At 44.8% G+C, this 12,837-nt stretch overlaps 1 protein-coding gene across 1 annotated transcript in view; it reads right to left on the bottom strand.

Moving 5' to 3' along the window:
• Window positions 1–11,145, bottom strand: part of CCNT1 (cyclin T1) — a 35,491-nt gene extending 24,346 nt beyond the window's left edge. Inside the window, exons 1-2 of the mRNA XM_025403449.1 lie at window positions 10,601–11,145; window positions 7,464–7,545 (exon numbers count right to left, since the gene is read on the bottom strand). Of these exons, the coding sequence (XP_025259234.1) occupies window positions 7,464–7,545; window positions 10,601–10,761 (243 nt within the window). The 5' untranslated portion in view covers window positions 10,762–11,145. The remainder of the gene's footprint in view (window positions 1–7,463; window positions 7,546–10,600) is intronic.
• Window positions 11,146–12,837: the final 1,692 nt, after the last annotated feature.

Here is a 12,837-nt window from a genome sequence, read left to right on the forward strand (position 1 = left end):
ATCATGCCATTGCACTCCAACCTGGGCCACAGAGCAAGACTCTATCTCAAAAAAAAAAAAAGAGTTTAGAGTAGACACTAGCAGTAGAAACAAAGGAAAAAAGAAACACAGGCATCACTTTGTAAAACTAATAGAGCTGCACTAAATATATGTACATGTATTTGCACACAAAGAAAAACTTTTAATGGGATATATTCTAAAATGTTAACAGGATTATCTCTTTATTTCCTGTCCTCTTCCAATTTTATGATAATTTAAAAAGTATATATTTAGGCCGGGCTCAGTGGCTCACACCTGTAATCCCAGCACTTTAGGAGGCCAAGGCAGGCAGATCACAAGGTCAGGAGATCGAGACCATTCTTGCTAACATGGTGAAACCCTGTCTCTACTAAAAATACAAAAACTTAGCCGGGCATGGTGGCGGGTGCCTGTAGTCCCAGCTACTTGGGAGGCTGAGGCAGGAGAATGGCACGAACCCGGGAAGCAGAGCTTGCAGTGAGCCAAGGTCACACCACTACACTCCAGCCTGGGTGACAGAGCGAGACTCCATCTCAAAAAAAACAAAACAAAACAAAAGTATATATTTATAAGGAGAGGGAAAAAATGGTAACATTATAAAATTAGCAAGACTTTATAGGCTGGGAGCAGACTCTTGCCTGTAATCCTAGCACTTTGGGAGGCCAAGGCAGGAGGATCCCTTGAGCTCAAGCCTAAGCAACATAGCAAGACCTCATCTCTACAAAAAATCAAAAGGAAAATTCACTGGGCCTGGTGGCACTATAGTCTGGTAAGGCAGGAGGATCACTTGAGCCCAGCAGATGGAGGCTGCAGTGAGATATGATTGCACCACTGCACTCCAGCCTGGCCTAGGTGACAGAGTAAAACCCTATCTTGGGGTGGGGGGACTATAACTAACTGAACAAAGGGGAAAAGGACAAGTCAAAGACTATACTAAGGTTTTAAGTCTACTAGGAACTAAAAGTTCCTAGTAGGCATAAACTAATAAAACCAAAATAAAACTAAACTCAATTATGGCACCACTGCACTCCTGGGCAACAGAGGAGACTCTGTCTCAAAAAAAAAAAAAAAAAGAAAAAGAAAAAAAAAAGAACTCAATAAATGTTTCTTAAAGTAATGAATATGTGTTGTTTGTTAGGGTGGAAAGAAAAGGACCCTCACCTATAGTGCTGGAAACAACGTATAATGTATAATCTTTCATAGGGCAAACTGACACTACAAAAATTTTTATATATACTTGGGGCACAGCAATTCCACCTATAGGAACTTATATTAAAATGCTTATATAAGTGCACTCTATATATACACACAAGACTATCCCATGAAACATAACATACAATATAATAAACTAGAACAACCCAAATAGCTATCAACAAAGAGCTGCTTAAATAACCTACAGTAACTACACAGATACCATCTGGCAATTTAAAATAGTAAGAAATCCAAAAAATAATAATAATGAGAAATATGGAAAGATGTCCGATACACATTGTTACATGATAAAGGCAAGCTGTGCAACAGTAGCATAGCAAGATGTGATTTTTTAATAGAAATACATAAATGCTAGTTTATGTGCACAGAAAAATATCTGGGCCACTATATACAAAACCTTTATCAATGGTTATCTCTGGGTGGGATTACAGAGTAGTTTTCACTTTCCACATATATTTCTGTACTGTCTTAATTTTTACCATGGGAATTTATTATAATACTTTTGGGGTTTTTTGTTTTTTTTTTTTTTGAGATGGAGTCTCACTGTGTCGCCCAAGCTGGAGTGCAATGATGTGATCTCAGCTCACTGCAACCTTCACCACCCGGGTTCAAGCGATTCTCCTGCCTCAGCCTTCTGAGTGAGTAGCTGGGACTACAGGTGTATGCCACCATGCCCAGCTGATTTTTGCGTTTTTAATAGAGACGGGGTTTCACCATGTTGGCCAGGATGGTCTCGACTCCTGACCTCAAATGATCCACCCAACTCGGCCTCCCAAAGTGCTAGGATTACAGGCCTGAGTCACCGCACTCAGCCTATACCTTTGTAACAAGAAAAACACACACACATACACACACAAATGCCTGACAACTTGACAGGATATATAACATATCAATGCCACATTTATTATTAGACCACACTTAATGTATTAAGTCCTCTCACATTTAAATTTGGATTCATCACAGCTAAATTTAGAATTAACATGTTAAAAGATGATATTAAATCTAGAATCTGTTGATTCCAAAATGTGCCTAAAATCAATCCTCTAAAAAGGATCCACAACTTCATATTAATCAATGGATTTTGAAAAAGGTCATGACATTCAAAAGAATATCCCTATACTAGCCAGGTGCAGTGGCCCATGCCTGCAATCCTAGCACTTTGGGAGACTGAGGTGGGAGGACAGCTTGAGGCCAGGAATTTGAGACCAGACTGGGCAACAGAGCGAGACCTCCTGTCTCTAAAAAATAAATATATATAAAATGTTTGAGGCCAGGGGCAGTGGCTCAGGCCTATAATCCCAGCACTTTGGGAGGCCGAGACGGGAGGATCATGAGGTCAGGAGATCGAGACCATCCTGGCTAATATGGTGAAACCCTGTCTTTACTAAAAATACAAAAAATGAGTCAGGTGCAGTGGCAGGCGCCTGTAGTCCCAGCCACTCAGGAGGCTGAGGCAGGAGAATGGCGTGAACCCAGGGGGCAGAGCTTGCAGTGAGCCGAGATCGCGCCACTGCACTCCAGCCTGGGCAACAGAGTGAGACTCCGTCTCAAAAAAAAAAAAAAAAAAAGTTTTAAAGAATCTCTCTATATTGGATAATTACCAGATCATACATTCATTCAATAAGTTTACTGAAGTTGCTTTAGAGGATATACAAAAAAGGGCCGGGCGCGGTGGCTCAAGCCTGTAATCCCAGCACTTTGGGAGGCCGAGACGGGCGGATCACGAGGTCAGGAGATCAAGACCATCCTGGCTAACACGGTGAAACCCCGTCTCTACTAAAAAATACAAAAAAAACTAGCCGGGCGAGGTGGCGGGCGCCTGTAGTCCCAGCTGCTCGGGAGGCTGAGGCAGGAGAATGGCGTGAACCCGGGAGGCAGAGCTTGCAGTGAGCTGAGATCCGGCCACTGCACTCCAGCCCAGGCGACAGAGCGAGACTCCGTCTCAAAAAAAAAAAAAAAGAGAATATACAAAAAAGGGAATTTCTGTCCTTGTTAAGCTTAACACATGTAAACCTAGCACTTTGGGAGGCCAAGGCGGGAGGATCACAAGGTCAGGAGATCAAGACCATCCTGGCTAACATGGTGAAACCCCATCTCTACTAAAAATACAAAAAAAATTAGCCAGGTGTGGTAGCAGGCGCCTGTAGTCCCAGCTATTCGGGAGGCTGAGGCAGGAGAATGACGTGAACCCGGGAGGTGGAGCTTGCAGTGAGCCGAGATCGGGCCACTGCACTCCAGCCTGGGGACAGAGCTAGACCCCGTCTCAAAAAAAAAAAAAAAGAAAAGAAATAAAAAGATACGGCCTGGCACGGTGGCTCATGGCTATAATTCCAGCACTTGGTAGCCGAGGCGGGTGGATTATGAGGTCAGGAATTCAAGACCACGCTGGCCAAGATGGTGAAACCCCGTCTCTACTAAAAATACAAAAATTAGCCGGGTGTGGGGGCAGGCGCCTGTAATCCCAGCTACTTGGGAGGCTGAGGCAGGAGAATTGCTTGAACCCAGGAGTCGGAGGTTGCAGTGAGCCGAGATCATGCCACTGCAATCCAGCCTGGGGGAAAGAGCAAGACTCCGGGACTCAAAAGAAAAAAGATATAATTTAAAATACAAGGCTAGGCACAGTGGCTCACATCTGTAATCCCAGCACTCTGGGAGGATGAGGCGGGCGGATTACAAGGTCAGCAGTTTGAGACAAGCCTGGCCAACATAGCGAAACCCTGTCTCTACTAAAAATACAAAAATTAGTCAAGTGTGGTGGCGGGTATCTGTAGTCCTAGTTACTTAGGAGGTTGAGACAGGAGAATCGCTTGAACCTGGCAGGTGGAGGTTGCAGTGAGCTGAGATAACGCCACTGCACTCCAGCCTGGGTGACAGAGCGAGACTCTGTCTCAAAAATAAATAAACAAATAAATAAATAAATAAAAGATAAAAGCAGGGGAAAATATATATTAACCTATACATGAAGAGTGGACAAAATGATTTGAGATTTTCTTTTTTTGATTTGATATTTACTTCACCCCAGATTTCAAGTCTTTATCATAATAAAAAGGAAGTATAGAAAACTTTCAGAACTGGCAAAACAGCTAGGAATTTCCTCTTCAAATTTCACTTTGTAACTACTCACTACCTTTGACTCTGGTGTTATCAGATAGCCTCATTAAATGCTAACAGGCTTCTCTCTCTCTTAATAAGAAGGGTATACTCCCTGCAATCAAAGCCAGAGCACGGCTCCAGGGCATAACTAGAGGTACAGGGGCTAAGGGCAGAAGAAGGCCAGCCAGGGTGGATCATTAGCAAAAATCTTAGTTCACAAATCCAAAAAGTTTCCTGTGCAGTTACTCCCAGTACTTTTTCTGCCAGTTTCTTACATTTCAGGAGCTATGTCTAGCTTCATAGACTCTCTTTCTACAGCATTAAAAAAATTACAAAAAATCTGAAAACCCACCATTCTAAGGATATGAAATAAGCATCCTCAAAGGCATAACCTTTTTCTTTTTGAGACAGAGGTTTGCTCTTGTCGCCTAGGCTGGAGTGCAATAGCAATCTCGGCTCACCACAACCTCGGCCTCTCCAGTTCAAGTGATTGCCTCAGCCTCCTGAGTAGCTGGGATTACAGGCATGAGACACCATGTCTGGCTAATTTTTGTTTTAGCAGAGATGGGGTTTCTCCATGTTGCTCAGGCTGGTCTCAAACTCCCGACCTCAGGTGATCCGCCCGCCTCGGCCTCCCAAAGTTCTGGGATTATAGGTGTAAGCCACCGCACCCAGCAGGATAACTTTGTCTTAAAAAAAAAAAACCGGCTGGGCGCGGTGGCTCACGCCTGTAATCCCAGCACTTTGGGAGGCTGAGACCGGCGGATCACGAGGTCAGGAGATCGAGACCATCCTGGCTAACACGGTGAAACCCCATCTCCACTAAAAATACAAAAAAATTAGCTGGGCATAATGGCGGGCGCCTGTAGTCCCAGCTACTCAGGAGGCTGAGACAGGAGAATGGCGTGAACCCGGGAGGCGGGGCTTGCGGTGAGATGAGATCGCACCACTGCACTCCAGCCTGGGCGACTGAGCAAGACTCCGTCTCAAAAAAAAAAAAAAAAAGGAGTGAAATATTTGACTCACAAATCCATATAAACTATATAGCCGGTACGGTGGCTCACACCTGGAATCCCAACACTTTGGGAGGCCGAGGCAGGCAGATCACCTGAGGTCAGAAGTTGAAAACCAGCCTGACCAACATGGTGAAACCTTGTCTCTATTAAAAATACAAAAATTAGCCAGGTGTGGTGGCACATGCCTGGAATCCCAGCTACTTGGGAGGCTGAGGAAAGAGGACTGCTTGAATCTGCAAGGCGGATGTTACAATGAGCTGAGATCATGCCATTGCACTCCATCCTGGTCAACAAGAGTGAAACTCCATCTCAAAAAAAAAAAAAATCAATGCATATGAAGTACTCAAGTTTATCCCTATTACCCTAGCATTCTATTAAGTAAATATAGTCCTTCCTAAAACTGGGATATCACTATGCATTCACTTCCAAGTCGTTTATAATAATGTTAAATAGGACCATTTCAAATAGCAACACTGAAAAGATCACTATTTATAATTCCGTACAAAAAAATACAATTTCTTTATTAGTATTATTTTATTCTTCATGTTCTTTAAAAAATTTTTTTTACCTTTTTCTTTTTTTTGTAAAAACGGGGTCTTACTATGTTGCCCAGGCTGGTCTCAAACTCCTGGGCTCAATCAATCCTCCCACTTGGACCTCCCAAAGTGCTGTGATTATACATAAGAATGAGACACCACGCATAACCTATTTTTCATGTTCTTTTTTTTTTTTTTTTTTTTTTTTTGAGACGGGGTCTCGCTCTGTCGCCTAGGCTGGAGTGCAGTGGCCGGATCTCAGCTCACTGCAAGCTCCGCCTCCCGGGTTCGGGCCATTCTCCTGTCTCAGCCTCCTGAGTAGCTGGGACTACAGGCGCCCGCCACCTCGCCCAGCTAGTTTTTTGTATTTTTTGGTAGAGACGGGGTTTCACCGTGTTAGCCAGGATGGTCTCGATCTCCTGACCTAGTGATCCACCCGTCTCGGCCTCCCAAAGTGCTGGGATTACAGGCTTGAGCCACCGCGCCCGGCCTATTTTTCATGTTCTTAAAAGTCATTTTCCCAGTTATTATTACATAATGTACCTTCCCCTCCAACTGCTGACTGGAATTTTACCAAAGGCTTTTGGAAAATCTAAGTAACTTACATTTACTTCTTTTGCTGTGACCATATTTTATAAACTACTTCAAAATTAACACCACGAATGGCGGCTTATGCCTGTAATCCCAACATTTTAGAAGGTGGAGGCGGAAGGATCCCTTGAGCCCTGGAGTTTGAGACCAGGCTGGGCAACATAGGGAGACCCTATCTCCACAAAAAAAATTTTTTTAATTGCCAGGGATGGTGGCAGGCCTGTGGTCCCAGTCACTTGGGAGGCTAAGGCAGGAGGACTGCTTGAGACCAGAAGGTTAAGGCTGCAATGAACTGTAATCAAACCACTGCACTCCACCATGGACAACAGGGCAAGACCCTGCCTGTCTCCCTGCCCCAGCAAGAAAAATAAAGCTATACCTAAATTACACATGATTTCCCCTTTAATGTTACTCCTCCAATCTCAAAATGTTGACTTTAGATGTCTGATAATCTGTTTTTGGGGGGTTTTTTTGGGGACAGGGTCTCACTCTGATGCCCAGGCTGGAGTGCAGTGACTCGATCTTGGCTCACTGCATCCTCAACTCCCTGAGTTCAAGCAATCCTCTTGCCAGCCTCTGGAGTAGCTGAGACCACAGATGCATACCACCACACCCAGCTACTTGGTTTTTGTTTTTGTTTTGATATTTTGTAGAAATGAGGTCTCATTATGTTGCCCAGGCTGGTTTTGAACTCCTGGGCTCAAGTGATCCTCCCATCTCCGTCTCTCAAAGTGTGAGCCACTGCACCCGGCCTAATCTACTTTAGAGAATCAACATGGATGTACTATAAATCCACTAGACAAGCAGACACTTAACAGGAAAAATGAAAAGCTGGATTCAGAACAGCAACACAGCGCATAATGAAACTGATCAACCCTAAATTCTAAAGTTCAAGTCACAGTTCAGTAGCAAAGACCAACCACAAATGGAATAGGTAGTTGGAATCAATCACAAAAGGATTACACTATAAAAAAAAAAAAAAAAAAATTATACTTACATTTCCAGGAAACTGTGTGAAGGACTGAATCATGTAGAATCGATGCATGTATACTATAGCAGTGTTGATAGTCAATTGTGAGCTGAAGAGTTCAAGTTAAGATCCAAAAACAGGCAGATATAATTCTGGAAAAGATAACCTCTATCTCCCTCCCAAAAGGATGAAATGGCCAAGCAAGTAGATGCTACTAAATGAAAATCATACTTATCTCTCCAAATCAAAGAATATGTCTGTTTTCTTTCACCAAATTACTAATCACCAACTGACACTTATTACAATGGCTTACATATAACAAATATTTAATATAAATGTACTGAATGAATAAACAAACATATCAGGATGCATGGATCTAGACAGAGTTTTAAAATAAGGCGGCCGGGTGCGGTGGCTCACTCCTGTAATCTCAACACTTTGGGAAGCCAAAGGGGGTGCAGATCACCTGAGGTCAGGAGTTCGAGACCAGCCTGACCAACACGGAGAAACCCTGTCTCTACTAAAAACAGAAAATTAGCTGGGCATGGTGGGGCATGCCTGTAATCCCAGCTACTCGGGAGGTTGAGGCAGGAGAATCGCTTGAACCGGGAGGCGGAGGTTGCGGAGAGCCAAGATCACGCCATTGCACTCCAGCCTGGGCAACAAGAACAAAACTCCATCTCCAAAAAAAAAAAAAAAACAATTTATAAGGCCTGGCTGGGCACGGTGGTTCACACCTGTAATCCCAGGACTTTGGGTAGAGGCAGAGGCAGGTGGATCACCTGAGGTCAGGAGTTTGAGACCAGTTTGGGCAACATGGCGAAACCCCTCCTTGACTAAAAACACAAAAATTAGCCAGGCATGGTGGCAGATATCTATAATCTAATATGATTTACAGCGCCCACCCTGATCTGGCCCATAGGTATGTCTCCACTACCTCTCTCACCTGCTAAACTCCATCAACTAAATTACTTTCTTTTTTTTTTTTTTTTCAGACAGAGTCTCGTTCTGTCGCCCAGGCTGAGTGCAGTGGCACAACCTCAGCTCACTGAAACCTTCACCTCCTGGGATCAAGCAATTCTCCTGCCTCAGCCTCCCAAGTAGCTGGGACTACGGGCTGGGCCACCACACCTGGCTAATTTTTGTATTTTTAGTAGAGATGGGGTTTCACCTTGTTGGCCAGGCTGGTGTCGAACTCCTGACCTCAAGTGATCCGCCCGCCTCAGTCTCCCAAAGTGCTGGGATTACAGGCATGAGCCACCACACCCGGCCTAAATTATTTTCAGTTCCACTTCTCTCTGGCAACCAAGCCTTCTCATGTGGTGATCCACGGGACAGGAAACATCTGAAATGATCTGATAATTCATTAATTGAAGAAGAAAAAACTTGTAAATGCCTTACTTCTAAAAACTTCAGCAGACAATATGGGGTAGAGAGATGATGCAGTCCCAAATTACAATAGCCTTTTTTTGAGGGGGCAGAGTCTCGCTCTGTCGCCCAGGCTGGAGTGCACTGGTACCATCTTGGCTCACTGAAACCTCTGCCTCCCAAATTTGAGCGATTCTCCTGCCTCAGCTTCTCCAGTAGCTGAGATTATAGGCACTCGCCACCAAACATGGCTAATTTTTGTATTTTTAGTAGGGACGGGCTTTCACCATTTTGGCCAGGCTGGTCTTGAACTCCTGGCCTCAAGTGATCGACCCGCCTGGGCCTCCCAAAGTGCTGGTATTACAGGTGCGAGCCACCGCGCCTGGCTGACAACCTTAATGACAACACACATACAAAAAGGAAAGCGTTTTAAGGATACACTGAAATAGAATTTCGAACAAAAAGATTTACTCCGTACTGATAGGATGCTTAGGAAACACACCTGGACATCAGCAGGAAACAAACTGGCGATAAAAAAGACACCCATTTTGAGATGCACACACCCTTAAGATACAAACATTACTGTCAGCCACACATTTAAATAGAAGCTGCACCCAAGAAAATTTTCACACACAGAGTGGAAAGAACTTTAAAACTATACAAGTTTTCTCCACCACAAAATAAGTGTATTTCCTGACAGACAAAAATATGTGGGAGAGGATACCTCATTTTTTAAAAATTTTTTTTTTCTGAGAAGGAGTTTCACTATTGTTGCCCAAGCTGGAGTGTAGTGGCACAATCTCGGCTCACTGTAACCTCCGCCTCCCGGGTTCAAGCGATTCTCCTGCCTCAGCCTCCTGACTAGCTGGGATTACAGCTGCCCGCCACTAAGCCGAGGTAATTTTTTGTATTTTTAGTAGACAGGAGTTTAATTATGTTGGCCAGGCTGGTCTCGAACTCCTGACCTCAGGTGATCCACCCGCCTCGGCCTCCCAGAAGTGCAGAGATTACAGGTGTGAGCCACCGCACCCGGCCGTTACCTCATTTTTGAAATAGAAAGAAAATGAAATACACACCACCACTCTAAGTAACTTAAGGACCCAGTATTCTGTAAACGATTTAAAACATTAGATTCGTGGGTAACCCCTACAAACGTAAACTAACATCTTTCCTCTGAAATTCTATAAAACAGCAGCTACTAACTGAGCATCTGATTGCAAAGCATTGTGATGGACACAGAATCAAACACAAGAGGTATCATCCCATTTTATAGACAAGACGACCAAGAATTTGACAGGTCACTTAAACAGCTAGCAGATGAGGAATGGATTTTGGACCAAGGCTGAGGCATTAATTCTAGACCACCCTTTATAAGACTTTCAGGTACTGAATTTCTCGAAATTTACACACTAGGTTTCGGAAGCAGCCCTCAACAGAGAAACCTCTGCCAGACCCAAACCCCTAGGGCACAGCGGAAAATGAGAAACTTAACGTCACCAGAGCCGATCAGAACACAATGAAGAGAGAGTTGGAAGGGCTGGTTAAAACACGAAGCCGGGAAGGATACGAATGCCCAGCAAGGTTGGTGGCACGGGTGAGCGAGCGGGAAACCAACTCCGCCTCGCTTCCCTAGCGCGAACTGAGTTTCAGCCCGCCCCATCGTGGGCTCTCCCAACTAGACATCCAGCTTCTGCCCACCTTCTTCCCCACTTTCGTCCCCCACCAGAGCCTGAGACCTAGACGCCAGAGCATGGCGGGACCAACTCAAAGGCCGAAGGCCTAGGCCGCAAGGATACACGTTAAGACGCTGCCCCATGTCCTGGAGCAGATTGGCCGCCTGCTGGCGATAAGAAAGTTCTTTATCTGGGTCCACACCAAATCGACGGGATGGGCTATTTTCCAGCTGTTCTCGAGTGAAATACCACCGTTTGTTGTTGTTCTTCCTGTCTCCCTCCATAGTGCTTCAACCAGAAGGCAGCGGCGGAGGCTGCAAACACTTCCCAGCGTCACCTAAAAGGCGACCCACATCCGCTGTGCGGGGGCAACTGCGACTTGACGAACTTCCGCTAAGCGTCGACCGCCGGGTTGTGACTCTCTTCCGTAAAGAAAGCAAAAGTCAAAGGACCTACTTCCGGAATGCACCTCGCGACACCCCGTAGTCGAGTTAACAGCCAATATGCGACGAGAAAAAAACCTTGAGGCGAGGACGCAGGCGCGTCACGTGACCCTTGGGCGGTGGCGTGGGCTTAGAAGTTCTCGCTTAAAAACCATGAATCTTCCCGCGAGAACCGGATTGAGCGTTGGCGCCCGGGGTTAGGTTGTGAGGTCGCAATTGTAGTGGTATGAGGCGCCCGCCCACGCGCCGCTTGGTGGTTCTTAAGAGAACTTAGTTTGTGACTGCAGTGGTGATATAAAATGGGGCAGGTGGACCGCGCGCGGTGGTTCACGTCGGTAATCTCAGCACTTTGGGAGCCCGAAGCAGGCGGATCACGAGGTCAGGAGTTCGAGACCAGCCTGGTCAATATGGCGAAACCCCGTCTCTACTAAAAATACAAAATTAGCCGGGCGTGGTGGCGTGCGCCTGTAGTCCCAGCTACTCGGGAAGCTGAGGCAGGAGAATCGCTTGAACCCGGGAGACGGAGGTCGCAGTGAGCCGAGATCGCGCCACTGCACCCCAGCCTCCAGCCTGGGTGACAAAGCGAGACTCCGTCTAAAAAATAAATAAAATAAAAATGGGGCAGATGAACTTGAAAGAGAAAGTAGGTGAGGCTGTCAGAAACTGAAAAACAGAATCAAATGGTGGGGCTCTTTCGTATATCGAAACATAAAGCAACTAGAAGGCTGTTACATTGTTGGTAGCAATGTAAAATACGACAACCCATTTGGAGAGGTCGCTTTAATGTGTAGCCAAATTCATGAAAACATTCACGTTTCGCCGCAGTGATCCAACTTAAAGGAATAAAATGAAATTAATAACATTAAGAGCTTACATGTCCCATGCACAATACTGACTTAAATATACTGTTTCATTTATTCAGCGGAACTCTCAAGAGGTAATTTTTAAGTACGTTTGCTAATGGGTGAACTAATACTGCCCCTTGAGTGTGAAAAGCCTCCACCATTACCCCTCACTTGCAGAGATTAGCCAGTTCCTGCCCTCTGTCAAGATATTTCCCAGCTCCTTTGCTGGCGCGGTGGCTCACGCCTGTAATCCCAGCAGTTTGGGAGGCCAAGGCGGGCGGATCACCTGAAGTCCGGAGTTGGAGACCAGCCTGGCCAACATGGTGAAACCTCGTCTCTACTGAAAATACAAAAATTAGCCAAGTGTGGTGGCGCACGCCTGTAATCCCAGCTACTCGGGAGGCTGAGGCAGGAGAATGATTTGAACTCGGTAGGTGAAGGTTGCAGTGAGCCTGAATCTCACCACTGCACTCCAGCCTAGGCGACAGTACAAGACTCCTTCTCAAAAAAAAAAAAAAAAAAAAAAAAAAAAACGAATATATCCCAGCTCCAGTGTCTGATAACTGTTTGGTGCTTGCAAGATAGTTAACCTCTCTATGCCTCTCTTCTGTGATAATACCTATGTTTTAGATTGTGAAAGGGAGTAAAGATTTAATGAGTAAAAAGTATTTATAATAGTACCCAATACTTAGAAAATATTCAGTAGCCCTTAATGTTATAATATTTGTTACATTGTATTGAAATTGAAGGCAAGAGCAATGCCTTCATTTTTGTATGGCACCTACCTAGTAAAGTCCTGGCCCTAGTAAATAGTCCCTAAATCTTTGTCAGATAAATGTGCAAAACACCCACAACACAGAAACTGAGGCTCTGGGAGTTTGCCCTCGCTACACCACTAATAAGCGTAGATCTTAAATCTAATTCCGTTGGTCTTCCCATTCACGCAATTCCCATTCACTTCCTGCTTTTCTGGAACCACGTTCAGTTTACCTCGATTAAATTTGGGTAATTTTAGATAGATTTGGATAATATTAGAATCCTGTGTCTTTTTTTTTTTTTTTTTTTTTTTTTT

Source organism: Theropithecus gelada, chromosome 11, assembly GCF_003255815.1.
Source record: "Theropithecus gelada isolate Dixy chromosome 11, Tgel_1.0, whole genome shotgun sequence".
Taxonomy (NCBI): Eukaryota; Metazoa; Chordata; class Mammalia; order Primates; family Cercopithecidae; genus Theropithecus; species Theropithecus gelada.